This window comes from Lolium perenne, chromosome 1, assembly GCF_019359855.2.
Source record: "Lolium perenne isolate Kyuss_39 chromosome 1, Kyuss_2.0, whole genome shotgun sequence".
NCBI classification, from domain to species: domain Eukaryota; kingdom Viridiplantae; phylum Streptophyta; class Magnoliopsida; order Poales; family Poaceae; genus Lolium; species Lolium perenne.
In genome coordinates, this window is record NC_067244.2 from 189564081 (window position 1) to 189580992 (window position 16912).

The window sequence follows — 16912 nt, forward strand, 5'->3', positions numbered from 1 at the left end:
GGATGCGTCCGTACGTTGGGCCACGGATTTGTCCGGTTCGACCCATCCGGACGCACGGGAGCGGGATGAGCCGCCCCATTGGAGATGGCCTAAGCACACAACCGCGTGGTCCTTCTCATTGGTTGGGCGAACACCGGTAGCCGGCGGCTCTGCTAGAAACCCATTTCCGTACCGAGAGCACCATGGGGTCGTTTGGTAGCGTGGGCATCCTTTGGCTCGCATGTGGCCCGCAACTTTTAGGATATTTGGATGCCCGGTCGTCTTCACATTGTTGCACAACACGGGTCTTAAAGCATTTCCGAGACAAAGCCCCCGGAGGAATGCCCAATTTGACTGTTTTTCAAGGGAGAGGCTTGGCCACGACGAAAATCTACAACACCGTTCACGTGGGCGCTTGACGGTAGCATGGCTGGAGAAGGCGAAATCCGAGCGTCGTTGCACAACAAAGGCAGGGGTAACCTCCCTCTTCGGTTACCCTCACCATTAGCCCCCTCCCGAAAGTTCCCTTTCCCTAATTTTTGCAGCGGAGGCTGCAGCGACACAGATCTGGCCTCGCGCATATGACCCTGGTCGTGCTCTGGATGGAAAACTCCTCCCTTCGGTCTCCGGCACCGGACCAGGGTCGTCATTTGCAGCCGTGGTAGAGCATGAGCACATCTTCTCCGACTTCTAGCGTCTCCATCGTCTGCCATGACAAAGGTAAGGGGAAACTCCACCGGTCTACTGTACTATTAGATTCATGTTGGTTGAACATGTTGGGTTCGATAAGACTGCTCGTAATTCTTAGATCTTGTTTGAGTAGACCGACCACCTCCAGCTTGTGCATCACGCTACAACAATCATCATTTGCATTTAAGCCTAGATCATGATGGTGCATAAGAAAGCAGTTAGGCATGCTGCTTTTCCTCATGCCATGTACAGTCCTATAGTACAACGAGATCAGAGGAGGTTGGCCAACCTAAATAACATCTACAACTACAATGATGTAGAGGCTAGCCAGATGCTTCGGATGAGAAGAGTCCTTTCTATGCACTTGTGAAAATGCCCAGGGAGAGAGAACTGCTGGTTGATAGCATCCACACCTCTATCAAGAACAAGTCGCAATGTTTCTTCATATCGTGGGTCATAACCAGAGATTCAGGGTCATCCATAGCAGGTGTTGTATGTAGTTAGGGAGCTCAGAGGTGAAATGATCAAGCTAGCATCAATAAACACACCATCCACGGAGACTATCTCTCGGTACTTCCAGCAGGTGGTTCACGTATTTTAAGGTGAATGCAAAATCTTCTTCGCTATTATACTGACGTGACTTTTCAAATTTGAAAAAGGATCAACTATTTGTGTCATCATACGCATAGTCCCCATTCTTTTTTGCCACTTTGCAAAATGCACCATCTTTGGTAGCAAACATGCTATGGCTGAAGATAAAAATGTATATTTGTTCCGTCCCAAAATAAGTGTCATAGCCTTATCTACATACGGGTGTATTATATTTATACGTAGTTATCTAGATACGGATGTATCTAGCTGTATCTAGATGTAATTTTATGTGTAGATACATCCACATTACCATGTAAAATTTGTCTTAATGGCCTTTTGCATCACTTAACTTCACTTATAGATCTTTAAATTCAGGCCCCTCCGGTTCTTGGTTTAGATGATACAAGGAGAAACAACTCTCATGATGCGACCACCACTTTAGACACAAAACATATGGACTATCTATTTATGTATCTCTGCAGCTATAAAGTAAAATCTATATGCGGGTTGCAAGCTAAGTCGAGACCAGTTGGACCTCTCTCCCCCGACCTAACCTCTCTCCCCCAAGGCGGCGGCGCCGCCCGCCGTCCCCGGGGAGTTCCCCTCCACACCGCCCTCCTCCCCTCCCCTACAGGCCCCCCTCCTCCACCGCCGTCGCCGAGGACGCCGCGGGACAAAGCCCCTGTGGTGAGGCGGCGGTGGCGGCTCGGTCCTCCGTCGGCAGAGCGCAGCGGGAGCGTGTGGGGGTGGCGGCCTACACCCTCCTCCTCCGTCGACTGAACGCAGCGGGATGGCGGTGGCCGGCGGATCTCCGGCGGCCGACGGCGGATGTTGGTTGCGGTGTGGTCGGATCTGGGCCCGAGGTTCGGATCGCGATCCATCTCGGCAGCGTCTCGTCAATGGCACGAGGAGGCTTCGCCAGGTCTACTTCGCGGCTTGAGGACGTCCGGGTCTTCGGCCCGGGCATGGTGGTGGTGGCTGACTTCATCCACCGAAGGCAGTTGGCTAGGCTGGCTGTGTTGGATTTTTGATCCCACTTTCAGCGCCGACAGCGAGACGGGGAGGCATAGTAGCCGGTGAAAACCGAGCCGACTCCGGTCATGGCGGGCGATGGTGGTGTCTGCATCGTTATCTTGTTGAAGGCATCGTCAAGCAACTATCGCTAACCTACTCGTTTCGGCGGCGAGATGGAGGAGCTTGGAAGCCGACGATGGTGTCGCCGGTGGAGGGTTGGAGTGGCCAGCCCAGGATGGTCGCCGACGTGGGGGTCCGACCTGAATAAAGGCGACGGTCCTAGGGCCTCTCTTGCGTGAAGAGGAGGACCTACCGGAGGCCTGGACTCGTGATCTGACCGGAGGGTTGAGTTCCGGAAGGCTCCGCCGGCGAATGTAACAGTGCTTTGCCTGGAGTTTTGCTGGATCGGAGGTATTCGGTCGTGCGCACCCATGCGTTTATTCCGACCGTTTGGTTCTGGAGGGAGCGGCGCGAAGCTCTTTTTCTGTGTTGACATCAAGTGACTATGGATCCATGATGAAAGTCGGAAGAAGAGAATTTCATGAAGGCCGGAGGGGAGGACTAGCTAAGGGAGGTTCAATTCTCCGCGTTGTTGAGGGGCTTGCTTGGTGTCCGGGCTTCACAACAGCGGTATAAAAGTGGGGGCGACAACACATGTGAAGCGCAGAGTCCTACCTTTCAGGGTGAAAACCCAAGGTCTGGCCTTAACTGGTTGTGCCTGGCAGTGACCTTGGTGGAGGCATTGTTTTGAGAGTGGAGACTATCTTCAGGGTGAAAACCTAAGATCTTTGATCGGGTGACGACGGTGTTGGAGCACTGTTCCCTTCTTGGAGGCGTCGTTTTTTGGAGAGTCTGCAATTCAGGTGTTGTCATGGTGGTGGATGTATTGCTGTTGTTAGGTCTGTGATACTGTAGCGGGACTTTTGTTTCTTAGTTTTCTTTTCCTTTTTTTTGGCTGTGTGCATCCGTAGTGCCATTAGGGTGGTACGTTGTTGCAGAGGCTGGGTGTAATTGGTATCTCTCGATATTAATATATTCCTTTTATTGAAAAAAACTTACAACCGATTAATTAACTATGCGATGAATTCATCTACAAAATAAGTGGTGCCAAACCAAGAAACATACACTCGTATAAAGAAACATAGTCCAAGAGAAATTCCATAGTTGCATTCCATATAAGGTGGTAAACACGTAAATATTAGTAAGAGTGGTAGCCTGAATATACCCGTAGCTATCTAGGGATGATAGACTTTCATGGCTCGTAGCCGAGACGACAGATCGATTTCCATGAGCATGGATGAGGAAGTTGGGCAATGTTTTTCCTCACACATCACTTTCGTATCCAAATCAAGGATGATGAACAGAGTAAATGTACGCAACAACACAATGTTGTTCTTTTCGCTAGAGCACTTGAATTCAACAATCATATCCTGGTAAGGCTGGCCGTTGGAATCCAGTGACTGTAGCTTCTCCTCTATATCGATCGTAACAGCCTCTGACGCCCAATCCCCATTTGGGAGCTGATCCCACACTGATATCTCAAACCTGTTATAGGTGAACAACCTTAGTAGCTTCTTCCCATTACGTGAGTAGTATGACCCAAAGTGGAGGTTTTCATTGAAGTCGATGACGGGGCCGGGGAGCTTTATCGTCCCATGCTCCCTTGTGTAGACATTGTAGAAAGCGATCTCACCATATTTGTGCACTACCCAGTGAATGACCCCGCCATCGAGGACGACGATTTTTTCATGCCTTGCTGGCCAATGCTGTGTAAAGAATTCCCTATTGGTGTGGCTTGTGATAACAGGTGCCCAGGTTCTGCTTAGTGGAGTTGCGGTGTGGATTTCCATGGTGCTTCTATGTCTTTGGCCGGGTACGTTGGCATGATGGAGGGCGAACAGCAAGGAGGAGGTATCGATGCCATCTTCAGCGGTGAGCAAGACGTACCTAGTTAACCATGTGCTGCTCGGGATGACGCCCGGTGGGTAAGTGAAGAAGATGCGGTGGCCGTTGAATATGTCGTACAGGCACAAGTTAGAGAGCTTGTTGCTGAAGCGGCGGCGTCGGAAGAGGACGAGGCCACCGCGGGAGGTCACGGGAACGTGCTCGGCGAGGAGATCATCTGCTAAGCGCGACACGGAAGGGGATATATGGTGGTTCAGAATGTCCGAGGCTGCGGGCTTGGCCGGGTGGACCAAAGAGAGGGGCGCCGGCGGATCGTCCATGTCGTCGTGGGTGTGGAGGTAGGCGAGGATGCACGGGGGCACGATGCCTCCTCGTTGGGTGATGCGGCGGATGAAAGAGGGGCTGAGGATGTCGCCGCGTAGGAGCTTGCAGGCAGCCATAAAGGCGACGACGGTGGAGATGTCGGAACGCGCGGCGATCTCCAGCAGGAGATCCGACGGGAGCGTCCATTCGGTCGACGCCGGAGGAGCCTCCACCGTGCAAGTGCTTTCTCGCCGGCTCTCCCACGCCGCCATTGTAGGCAAACCAGATGGAAGGGCCGCTGAACACGAGGCGTTGAAGAGGCACGCGATGGCGCAGCAGTCAGCGGAAGGACCTCACGCTGCTGCGAAGCTGGGGGCGCCTGCGTCGGTGGAGGATGAAGAACTCCCCTTTGGATTCCGCGATCGCTGTGGGGATGCAGGCGGAGGCGGTGGATTTGTATGACCGTGTCCAGGCCTCCAGGGCCGAAGTGGAGTCATGGGCTCCACCGATGGCAAACGTATTTCCCCCGGAGACCGAGTGACCGACGTATACTTCCCAGAGAAACGTCAAAGCCTGATCCGGGTGCTAAATCACCATATGTACCAGCTGCATGGATTATATAACCCGCGCAACTCATCAACGCGTATAGCAGCTACCAAATCGAGCGAGCATAGGAGCCATGGCGGCGGAGGGGTTTCAGGAAAAGGAGATGGCGATCCTGCGGAGCGAGGACGGCGTGGAGTTCCTGCTATCGGAGGCGGAGGCGATCGGCTGCGGCACAACCGTCTACGTCATGATCAAGTACGACTCCGAGAACCACGTCATCCCCTCAAACGGCGGCGGCGGCGAAATCAAGTGTCGCCTCGTCCGCGTCTCCGTTCAAGGCCACACCCTCTCCAAGGTCATCGACTTCTCCAAGATGCAGACCTCTTTCTCCGGATCCCACACGACGACTTGAGCGAGTGTGGGACGCAGATTTCGTCGCTGGTTTCGACCACCAAACCCTCTTCGACATCATCCTGGCTTCGGAATACCTTCAACTCAGACGACTGATTGACCTTGCCTGTCAGGCTATCGCCGACAAGATAAAGGATAAATCGCCACGTGAAATCTGCAGAATCTTCAACATCAAGAGCGTCTTCCCTCTTCCGGAACTAGACGACCAAGAAATGCTGGCAAAACAATCGCAAGATCAGCTCGAATTGGAGGAAAAGGCGTTGCGCGCTCTCGACATAGTTCGATGCCAGGAGTTTACAGGGTACGACCCTAAGATCAAGGCCTACGTACGTACCCGATTCGACTCTTACAACCTTGCCTTCTTCGACCTTGACAAAGAGTCCGATTTTTCCAGTGGTCCGCCACTTCATACGATACCTTTGCCAACGCGTGATTCGACCGTAGAATCATCATGCGTAAATGTTGTTTCCTTGAAAGTACGGGAATCAGATGTTGGCCTCCCGGTCAGAGTTTTTGGTACCGTTCTTGCAAGAGACCAGGTTGACTATAGGTGTGTCTATCTATTTAGGCGTGGAAATGATGATCCCCAACTCATCACATCGACAAATGGCATGTTAGCTTTGATGGATCCATGCCGAGGGCTTGTTCCGGCGGATAGAATTTACTTCGAGATCGATTTAAAGATAGTTCATGACGGTGGTGAGATTGAAGATTTCAGCAAAGGCGTAATCGTCTTCAACAGGGTCCGGCTTCCTCATGACAGACAAACCATGGCCGTAGATCTAAAGAGTTACCTCAGTAGAGTGGAAATAGCATGTGCATATGTTGTATGCCCAGTTAAAGCTACAATTCAAGTCAATATCTTGAAGGGACTGTGTAATATCTCGAGAGTCAAAGCATGGACTACCGGAAATTTTGAGTATAATATGATTCTTTACAACAATGAAACTACTTCAAGAGCAGCCGATGTTGAGTCAGGAGGAGCAATTGTCGACGGTGGTTTTGTTCCCTTGAGTCGTCGTGTTGTAGCTGTCCCTTTTGGTCGAAAATTGGTGGTTCATCTTACTGGTCGTGGTGTTGGTGATGCATTTGCTAGAAACCTCATCCTCCCTATAGGACAATCCGACGGAGTGATCCATCGTAAAATGGGCTCCGCCCTTTTGGAAGTGAAAGTTATTTGGACTGCGGTTCCGAGACGACAGAGACAAGGTCTGATCAAGGAAGTGGGAGACGAGAGCCTCTTGATGTGACGCCAGTAAAATTAGTCTACATTTCATGTACTCGTATCTTCACTTTTAGCAGATGGATATATAAATTAAGGGTGCATCGTAATGTTTACTTCTAGTACTCTGTCGTCAAAGAGCATTTTCATGTTTATTTGTCAAAAGAAAAAATCAAAGCGTAGAGCAGATGTACAGGGCTTGGCACGAAACCTATTACAATTTCCTGGTTAAACTTCACCCATGGCGTGTGTCGCGTTTATAAAACGAACTCCACGCTATCCAATTATCCCGAAGTTACATTAATGTATTCCTATTTTCCTCTAGTTTTGTTCCCTTCTATTCCAGGACCAAACCGATCAGGATAAGACACATCAGTGCCCTTGTAAACATAAGGCTAATTATGTTTGCTACCGTACTATATGTTAGATGGCATGATTAGTTCCTTTTCTATATTCTTAGTCATGTTTTATCTAATGCCTTTCATTGTTAAACCATGCAGAAAATTGCTCTTTCCAACAGGGATACCTGGCCTGATCGATCTCTAGGCTGGGTGAGCCCTCAAGAATCACGCATGGTTGGCGACCAACCGAGCCGGTGGGTGTGGCTGGAGGCCTCCTCCTTTTTGTTGCGCATCTGGAGTCCATACATCGGTCACACGGGCCTACAACGGGAAGCCACCTTCTGCAGGTGCAACCGAGAGGCAACACGGATTCGTCGTGTCCGCCATGCCTATTGCACCATTGCTTCTCTCATGCTACAAGGATCTGAGCCAGGCAGGCTTGGATCTGATGTCGGCCACCCTGGTACGAACCTCTGGTCTTGTGGTGGTCGTGTATGTCGATGCATGGGCTCGAGATCATGGTCATCGTGTTGGTGGCCCGGGAAGGTGAGGCTGCATTGGTGCTTCTATGAGAGCAACATCACGGCGGTGGTGTCCCTCCATCCATGTGGATGGCAAGGGGAGTGGCAGCGATTGGTCGTGGTGTTGTTGTGGCTTTGGCGGCGGCAACTCCGTGGTCAAGATCCGGAGGCCTAGTGTTGACAACCTAACCCCTTCCGTGGGTTGGATTGGTCCCTTGGCATCTCAAATGAAATGGTGAGTGAGGGTTCAAACAAAACTCTTTGCTTTGGTGCCGGTGACAATGATGTCTAGCTACGACTGCCATCACCCTATGGGGGCATCGTTGTGTGTATCCCTTCCGTGGTTGGGTTCCACGTGAAAACCCTAGCCCATCAGGCTCTAAGGCGATAGCGTGTCGTGTCGTTACCCTCTTAGGGGCACAATCGGGGAGCTCATATCCATTAGGTTGTGATACGTTGGAAACATATCTATAATTTTTGATACTCCATGCTTATTTTACACCAATTGCAACATGTCTTGTTTACACTTCGTGGAACTTTTATGCATTTTTCGGAACTAACCTATTGACAAGATGCCACAGTGTCAGTTCCCTGTTTTCTGCTATTTTGTATTTCGGAAAAATTGTACAGGAAATATTCTCGGAATTGGACGAAACAAAAGCCGAAGTTGCTATTTTACCGAAACGAAGACGGGACCAGAGGAGAGATGGAGGGGGGCCAGGAGCCGGCCAGACCATCCCTAGGCGCGGCCTGACCCTGGCCCGCACCTAGGGGTGGTGTGGGGCCACCTGGCGCCCACCGACCTCACCCTTCCGCCTATAAATTCCGTTCAACGAGAAAACCCTGAATAATCCAGCCTCCATCCACGAAAAGTTCCGTCACCGCCACCATCGTCCAGACAAGTTTTGGAGGTCAGAAGTTCCTGTTCAGGCACCCTGCCGGGACGGGGATTGACCCCCGGAGCCATTTCCATCGACTCCACCGTCTCCACTTCGACTCCATGATGGTTCGTGAGTAGTTCCTCCTTGACTACGGGTTCTCGGCTGTAGCTAGTCGGTACTCTCTCTCTCCCATGTACTTCAATACAATGATCGCATGAGCTGATTTACATGATTGAGATCCATATGATGTAATCGGTGTTGTGTTTGTTGGGATCCGATAAATTGTGGAATTGTGATCAGATTGTTCATCATATTATCATACTACTATTATTTAAGATCTTGCATGCTCTCGGTACTTGTAGTTACCTTGATCAAGTAGTTGTCTGTATCTCCAAGAGGGAGTATTTATGCTCGATAGTGGGTTCATGCCTCTAGTTTTTTGAAAGAGCGATAATAAATTCTATGATTGTAGATGTGTTGTTGCTACTAGGGAGAAAACAACAATGTTTTTTCTAAGGATAATTCTATTGTTTACTTTACACACATTGCTTAATGCGATAATCAGTTGCTTGCAACTTAATATTGGAAGGGGTTCAGACAATAACCTGAAGGTGGATTATTAGTCATAGACGCAGTTGGATTGCAATCTATGTATTATGTTGTAATGCCCAATTAAATACTACAATAACATTTTTCTTATCATAGCATGCATTGTCATGTCATCACAATTATCAAATGCCCAACTGTAATTTCCTCACCCAACACATGTTATTTGAAGAGTTACCACTAGTGTAGATAGCTGGAAACCCCGGTCCTTCTGTCATCATCATTGCTCTATAGTCAACTCCGCACTGGAATATTTTCTGGTATCATCTCCTATGTGCTACTGCTGCTTTCACATCACCCCTGTTACTAGTGCTTTTCCAGGTGCAGCTGAATTGATAACTCCGCTGATAAGGCTTATAAGTATTCTTTACCTCCCCTTGTGTCGAATCAATAAATTTGAGTTTTACTTCTCTCGAAGACTGTTGCGATCCCCTATACTTGTGGGTCATCAAGACTATTTTCTGGCGCCGTTGCCGGGGAGGCATAGCTCTACTCATAAGTTCACCTGGGGAGTACACTTTACCTTTCTCTCTGTTTTTATTTTTGTCTTGTCTAGTTTATTTGTGCTTAGTTTATTTTAGTTTAGTTGTGTTTTGTTTAGTTTACTTTTGTCTAGTTTATTTTTTCTTATTTTATTTTTTATATACCCAAAAATCCATAAAAATTTGAAACCGAAAATCTACAAAACTGTTGTTATGGAAGAACCTAGTAGACCCTCTATGGAACATTTCATAAAGTACTGAGAATCATATAAGGGTAAAGTCATGAGAGGCGCGTTAAAAAGGTTGGATCAAATTGCTAAAAAAAATCTTAAACGCTATGATATAAATTGTTGCTCTGAACAGGATACTAAACATCTTAAATTCCAATGTGGCTTCAGTAAAGAAGTTTTAATTATGAACTATCATTGGTATAACTATATTCATCTTGGGTTTGAAGAAGTTGAACAATTTGTCTTATTTATGGAAGCTTCTGAAATAGAATCCTTCATGTCTGAAATTAATGAAACCTGTGTTGCTTGTATAGACCTTAAAGATTTGGTCTCTTCTATCCTTGATTATTGCATAGAAAATTTCAGCAATAATTGTTATATCATTGATTATAAAGAGAGACTCCGTTATACACAAGAATGTATCACCAATTTGCAGGAACCTGTGGAAGAAGAAATGACTGAACCTGAAAGTTCATTAGATGAAAAAGAGGAGGAGAGTGATGAACAAAAGGAGGAAGAATGGATTAGCTACCCATGCCTACCTTCTAATGAGAGTAACTCTTTATCCCTTACATTATTTGATTGTCCCCCATGCTTACCGAAGGAGGATGAATGTTATGCTCCCGTGGATTCTCTTGAAATATCTACTGTGACTAAAATTTGTGATAATAATTATGCTCATGTTATCTATGATAATCCATGCTATTTTGATAAATCTTATGATAATCCTTTATTTGTGCCTAACTTCAAAATGCATGGTACTAAAGAGTTTTTCTTAGAAAATGTTTATGATAAAGATCTAGATGATGGCCCTATATTGGTTGATAATATTAATTGTATTACTATTAAAAATGATATTGTAGGGATCTTGACTTTATCTTGGAGCCCCATACCTCTTGAGAATGATCAACCATCTTGTTATAAAAAATTTAAAAGTGGGTTTGAATGTTTTAATCCTGATAAAAATTATGTGTTTGTAGATCATGAAAAGCATGCTTTATGTGATACTTATATTGTTGAGTTTATTCATGAGGATACTGAAAATTATTATGAGAGAGGAAAATATGGTTGTAGAAGTTTTCATGGAACTAAAATACCTCTCTATATGCTAAAAGTTTTGAAGTTACTCTTGTTTTATCTTCATATGCTTGTCACTTTGTTCTCTGTTAATTTATTTGTGTAGAAGATTTCTATACATAGGAAGTGGGTTAGACTTAAATGTGTTTTGAATTTTCTTCTTGATGCTCTCTTTTACTTCAATTCATATTTCTTATGTGAGCATCTTCTCAAATTACTGAGCCTAACTAAAAGGCATTAAAAAAAAGCGCTTATGAGAGACAACACATTTTTTTAATTTATGTAAATTTTCTTTTATGTTGAGTCTTGGAAGTTATTACCTCTGCAATAACCTCTCCTCATCATTTTTATTTCGTTTTTGTGCCAAGAATAGCCTCTAATAGGAAGAAAGTAAGATTTGGGGAAGTTGTTGAAGGAGATATGCCCTAGAGGCAATAATAAAGTGGTTATTATTTATATCTTTATGTTTATGATAAATGTTTATATATCATGCTATAATTGTATTAACCGAAACATTAGTACATGTGTGATATGTAGACAACAAGAAGTCCCTAGTATGCCTCTTAAACTAGCTTGTTGATTAATGGATGATTAGTTTCATAATCATGAACATTGGATGTTATTAATAACAAGGTTATATCATTATATGAATGATGTAATGGACACACCCAATTAAGCGTAGCATAAGAACTCGTCATTAAGTTATTTGCTATAAGCTTTCGATACATAGTTACCTAGTCCTTATGACCATGAGATCATGTAAATCACTTATACCGGAAAGGTACTTTGATTACACCAAACGCCACTGCGTAAATGGGTGGTAATAAAGGTGGGATTAAGTATCCGGAAAGTATGAGTTCAGGCATATGGATCAACAGTGGGATTTGTCCATCCCGATGACGGATAGATATACTCTGGGCCCTCTCGGTGGAATGTCGTCTAATGTCTTGCAAGCATATGAATAAGTTCATAAGAGACCACATACCACGGTACGAGTAAAGAGTACTTGTCAGGAGACGAGGTTGAACAAGGTATAGAGTGATACCGATGATCAAACCTCGGACAAGTAAAATATCGCGTGACAAAGGGAATTGGTATCGTATGTGAATGGTTCATTCGATCACTAAAGTCATCGTTGAATATGTGGGAGCCATTATGGATCTCCAGATCCCGCTATTGGTTATTGGTCGGAGTGAGTACTCAACCATGTCCGCATAGTTCACGAACCGTAGGGTGACACACTTAAAGTTGGATGTTGAAATGGTAGAACTTGAATATGGAATGGAGTTCGAATATTTGTTCGGAGTCCCGGATGAGATCCCGGACATCACGAGGAGTCCCGGAATGGTCCGGAGAATAAGATTCATATATAGGAAGTCATATTCCAAGTTTGGAAATGATCCGGTGCATTTATGGCAGGTTCTAGAAGGTTCTAGAAAAGTCCGGAAGAAATCACCATGGAAAGTAGAGTCCCGGAGGGACTCCACCTTGCATGGCCAGCCAACCCTAAAGGGGAGGAGTCCAAGGTGGACTCCCCTAGGGTGGCCGGCCAACCCCCCTCATGGAAAGGGGGAATCCCACCCCAAGTGGGATTCCCACCTTGGGTAGGTTTTCCTACATATGGGAGGTTTCATTGTTGGGGTCTTATTCGAAGACTTGGATACCAACACTTGGGGATTTCCACCTATATAATGAGGAGGAGAGGGAGGGGCTGCCTACACTTGGCCGCACCACCTAGGGCTGCCCTTGGCCGGCGCCCTAGCATCCCCCTCTCTCCCCAAACCCTAGCGGTCTCTCTCCTCCACCACATCCCGCACGCTTAAGCGAAGCTCCGCCGGATTTCTCCACCACCACCGACACCACGCCGTCGTGCTGTCGGATTCAAGAGGAGCTACTACTTCCGCTGCCCGCTGGAACGGTGAGGTGGACGTCGTCTTCATCAACAACCGAACGTGTGACCAAGTACGGAGGTGCTGCCCGTTCGTGGCGCCGGAAGCGATCATGATCAAGATCTTCTACGCGCTTTTGCAAGCGGCAAGTGAACATCTACCGCAGCAACAAGAGCCTCATCTTGTAGGCTTTGGAATCTCTTCAAGGGTGAGACTCGATAACCCCTCGTTGCTACCGTCTTCTAGATTGCATCTTGGCTTGGATTGCGTGTTCGCGGTAGGAAAATTTTTGTTTTCTATGCAACGTTATCCTACAGTGGTATCAGAGCCGTGTCTATGCATAGATGGTTGCACGAGTAGAACACAATGGTTTGTGGGCGTTGATGCTCTTGTTATCTTTAGTTGAGTACTTTGCATCTTTATGGCATAGTGGGATGAAGCGGCTCGGACTAACTTTACATGACGGCGTTCATGAGACTTGTTCCTCGTTCGACATGCAACTTGTATTGCATAAGAGGCTTTGCGGGTGTCTGTCTCTCCTACTATAGTAAAGATTCAATTTACTCTTCTATTGACAACATTAGTATCAACGTTGTGGTTCATGTTCGTAGGTAGATTAGATCTCTATCGAAAACCCTAAACCACGTAAAATATGCAAACCAAATTAGAGACGTCTAACTTGTTTTTGCAGGGTTTGGTGATGTGATATGGCCATGATGTGATGATGAATATGTATGAGATGATCATTATTGTATTGTGGCAACCGGCAGGAGCCTTATGGTTGTCTTTAAATTTCATGTTGAGTAGTATTTCAAAGTAGTTGTAATAGTTGCTACATGAGGTGAACAACCATGAAGACGGCGCCATGGACCTTGACGCTACGCCGACGATGATGGAGATCATGCCCGTTGATGATGGAGATCATGTCCGTGCTTTGGAGATGAAGATCAAAGGCGCAAAGACTAAAGGGCCATATCATATCACATATGAATTGCATGTGATGTTAATCCTTTATGCATCTTATTTTGCTTAGATCGCGACGGTAGCATTATAAGATGATCCCTCACATTAATATCAAGATAATAAAGTGTTCTCCCCTCGTATGCACCGTTGCACAGTTCGTCGTTTCGAAGCATCTCGTGATGATCGGATGTGATAGACTCAACGTTCACATACAATGGGTGTAAGCCATGTTGCACACGCAGAATACTTGGGTTTGCTTGACGAGCCTAGCATGTACAGACATGGCCTCGGGACAACGGAAACCGAAAGGTTGAACACGAGTCATATGGATGATATGATCAACATGTTGATGTTCACCATTGAAGCTACATCATCTCACGTGATGATCGGTTTTGGTGTAGTGGATTTGGATCGTGTACCACTTAACAACTATGAGGGATGTTGTATTAAGTGGGAGTTCATTAGTAATTAGATTAAAACATGAACTAATTATCATAAACATAGTCTGAGTAGTATTTTGTATTAATTTTGTAGTATTGGCATCCGTTTACTACTATGCGCTAGTCTTGTTATTGAGATAGAAATACTGTTAAAATCTGACAAGAAACTTTACGGTTTGGTACCGTATTGTTAAAGAATCAAGAATTGATTAAGTCCTATTGCAAACTTTTAGTAAACCTCACATTGTTGATTCAAAGAGCTATGGTTTCAATTAATAACTAAAGTTATCTTGTCTCCGTAAAACTTGAAGTTCAAATCAGTTTGAAAAGTAAGGAGCTGAAAATTAAGTTTTCAGAAATAATCAAGGTATGAGATATATGTGATATCTAAGACCTTATTGCAAGAAGATAGAATATAATTTGGTGAGACTACATAAACTCATAAGTTTTATGGGAATGTATGAAGGTTGAAGACGCCAGGCGTCACAATCCTCCAACTATTGGGGCACTAACGATATTCGCATATCCATGAAGTTATCATCCTTAGTATGCACCGTTGCTAAGACTCGTTGTATCGAAGCATCACGTGATGATCAGGTGTGATAGATTCTACGTGTGCATACAACGGGTGCAAGCCAGATTTGCACATGCGAATACCAAGGTTAAAACTTTACGAGCCTAACATGTACAGACATGGTCTCGGAAAGTCGTCATGAATTGATGGATAAAATTATGAGTGAAATTGTTCATCATATTACAAAGTTACTAATAGTGAAATCTAGAACACTTGTCATATGATGATCAACTTCAAAATAAGAACCTCAAGGTTATTGGTATTAGACCAACAAACCTAGAAGTTTTTAATGTTGAAGTGTTTTTCTTAATAATGAGGAAAGCTAAAAGAGAAACTGCAAAAGATATTTTGGCAGAAAGAAAGAAAAGACTAGAAAGTCTAGCTCAGGTGTATATAAATGATATACATGTTATGGTTGTATTCCTAGTTAGTTCACACTATGAAATTCTTGGGTATTAGTACTATATTGTTTGGTATGAAGTGTCATACAAAACAACGCAATACAAGAATACAATGGCCTAAGTGACTGACAAGGAATATGATAGAAATGCACGTCTGGAATAAAATAAAGTGTTATTATGTTCGTCATTGGCATTCTATCTAGCCCTTAGAATTTATAATAAAGAACTTAATAATTGTTATTTTGCTCCGGTCAAATGAAAACAATGAGTTGTTCAAATTATGACATTACTCCATGTACGATGGATAAGTTATTATAAATCTTAATGGTGAAAACACACATACATAAACACTGACGCTAAAATGCCATAAGGCAAATGATTTGAATTCCATTTATTTGTGGAACCGCCATTTAGGTCATGTTAGAGAGGAACGCATGAAGGAACTCCATGCAAATGGATTTTTGAAGTCATTTGATTTTTGAATCGTTTGGCGCTTGCAAATCTTTTCTAAAGAGAATGACTAAAATACCGTTCATAGGCCAAGAGTTGAACGGGAAACTAACTTAGTGGAAACATACATGATGATATATGTGGTTCACTGGGCATAGTTGTGTGCGGGAGATTCTTCTACTTCATGAAAACTTCCAACAATGAATTGAGTATATATGTGGATATATTCGATAAGGAAGAGGTTTGAAGCATTTGAATGGATTCAAATAAATTTCAGCATGAAGTGGAAATCATCGTAATAGAAAAGTCAAATATCTATGATTGGATCATGGGGGAAATATTTGAATTACGAGTTTTAGCGAACATCTAAGAGAGTTATGAAATTGTTCTACAACTCACGTTTCTTGGAGTATCATAATAATGATGGAGTATCCGAGAGATGTATCCAAACCTTGTTGGATCAATGATGAGATAAAATATTGATGCCATTATATTTTTGTGGATTATGCTTTAGAGACTACCGCTTTTACACTGAATAGAGCATCATCATGATCCGTTGAAATGACACCATACAAGTTATGGCATGGGTATAAACCCTAATAGTCAACCAAAATCGGATGAATGTCTTTGTTGGTTATCCCAGAGATTTAATTGGGAATTCTTCCCACGAGACAAAGACAAAAGTGTTTGTCAATGTTTCTTATTTCCGAGAAATTGTTTCGAGTGAAGTATTTGAGTGGGAGGACATTATAATTTGATAAGGTTTATGAACCTGAGCATAATGATCAGAGTAGCGCAGCATCGGAATTGGTTTCGGAAGCGGCCACGACGATCATGGCTCTCATGACTACAAAGTGTTTTAGCCATGGAGATCGAAGTACATATTGAACCTTGTAGGTATGGTTTACTTTGTGATCAAATAAATGATTTGTGGACAAAGGATTGATTTTGAACAATGATAAACCAACTACAAAAACAAAGAAGTTATGATGGGCCCTGACTCCATTAAAATGGCCATGCGCCATGAAATCCAAGATAGATGAATACTTTATGAAAGTAAATGGATCTATGAAATTGATAGACTTGGATGAAATATCCTTGAAGAAAGCTTGACTTGTCGAAAAATTGTTTACGACAAAGTTCAAAGAGTTGAATACGATAAAGATTAGATCTTCCGTAGCAATGCTTATAGTCTATGTGGATTATTTTAGTAATCACTACATATTTCTTTTATGAGATATGCTAGTAGGATGGCAAAATACACTACTTAACAGAAGTATGTATACAAGATACAACCAAGAGTTTTGCTGGTCCGTGGAATACTAGATAGGTATACAAGCTTCAATTGGATGAAGTAAGTATCACGGAGTTGGAATCTTCACCAGATGAAATAGTC

At 44.5% G+C, this 16912-nt stretch overlaps 1 protein-coding gene and 1 pseudogene across 1 annotated transcript; both read left to right on the plus strand.

Annotated features, from left to right (window-relative positions):
• The first annotated feature begins 5161 nt into the window (after positions 1–5161).
• On the plus strand, positions 5162–6019 carry LOC139833496 (SKP1-like protein 1; annotated as a pseudogene).
• Positions 6020–6032: 13 nt separating this feature from the next.
• On the plus strand, positions 6033–6689 carry LOC127308414 (uncharacterized). The gene has a single exon (XM_051339266.2). The coding sequence runs from the start codon at positions 6051–6053 to the stop codon at positions 6687–6689; it is 639 nt and encodes a 212-aa protein (XP_051195226.1). The 5' UTR covers positions 6033–6050.
• The last annotated feature ends 10223 nt before the right edge of the window (positions 6690–16912 follow it).

Coding starts and splice junctions, on each gene's coding strand:
- LOC127308414 (XM_051339266.2), top strand. CDS start 6,051: ATGTTAGCTTTGATGGATCCATGCCGAGGGCTTGTTCCGGCGGATAGA.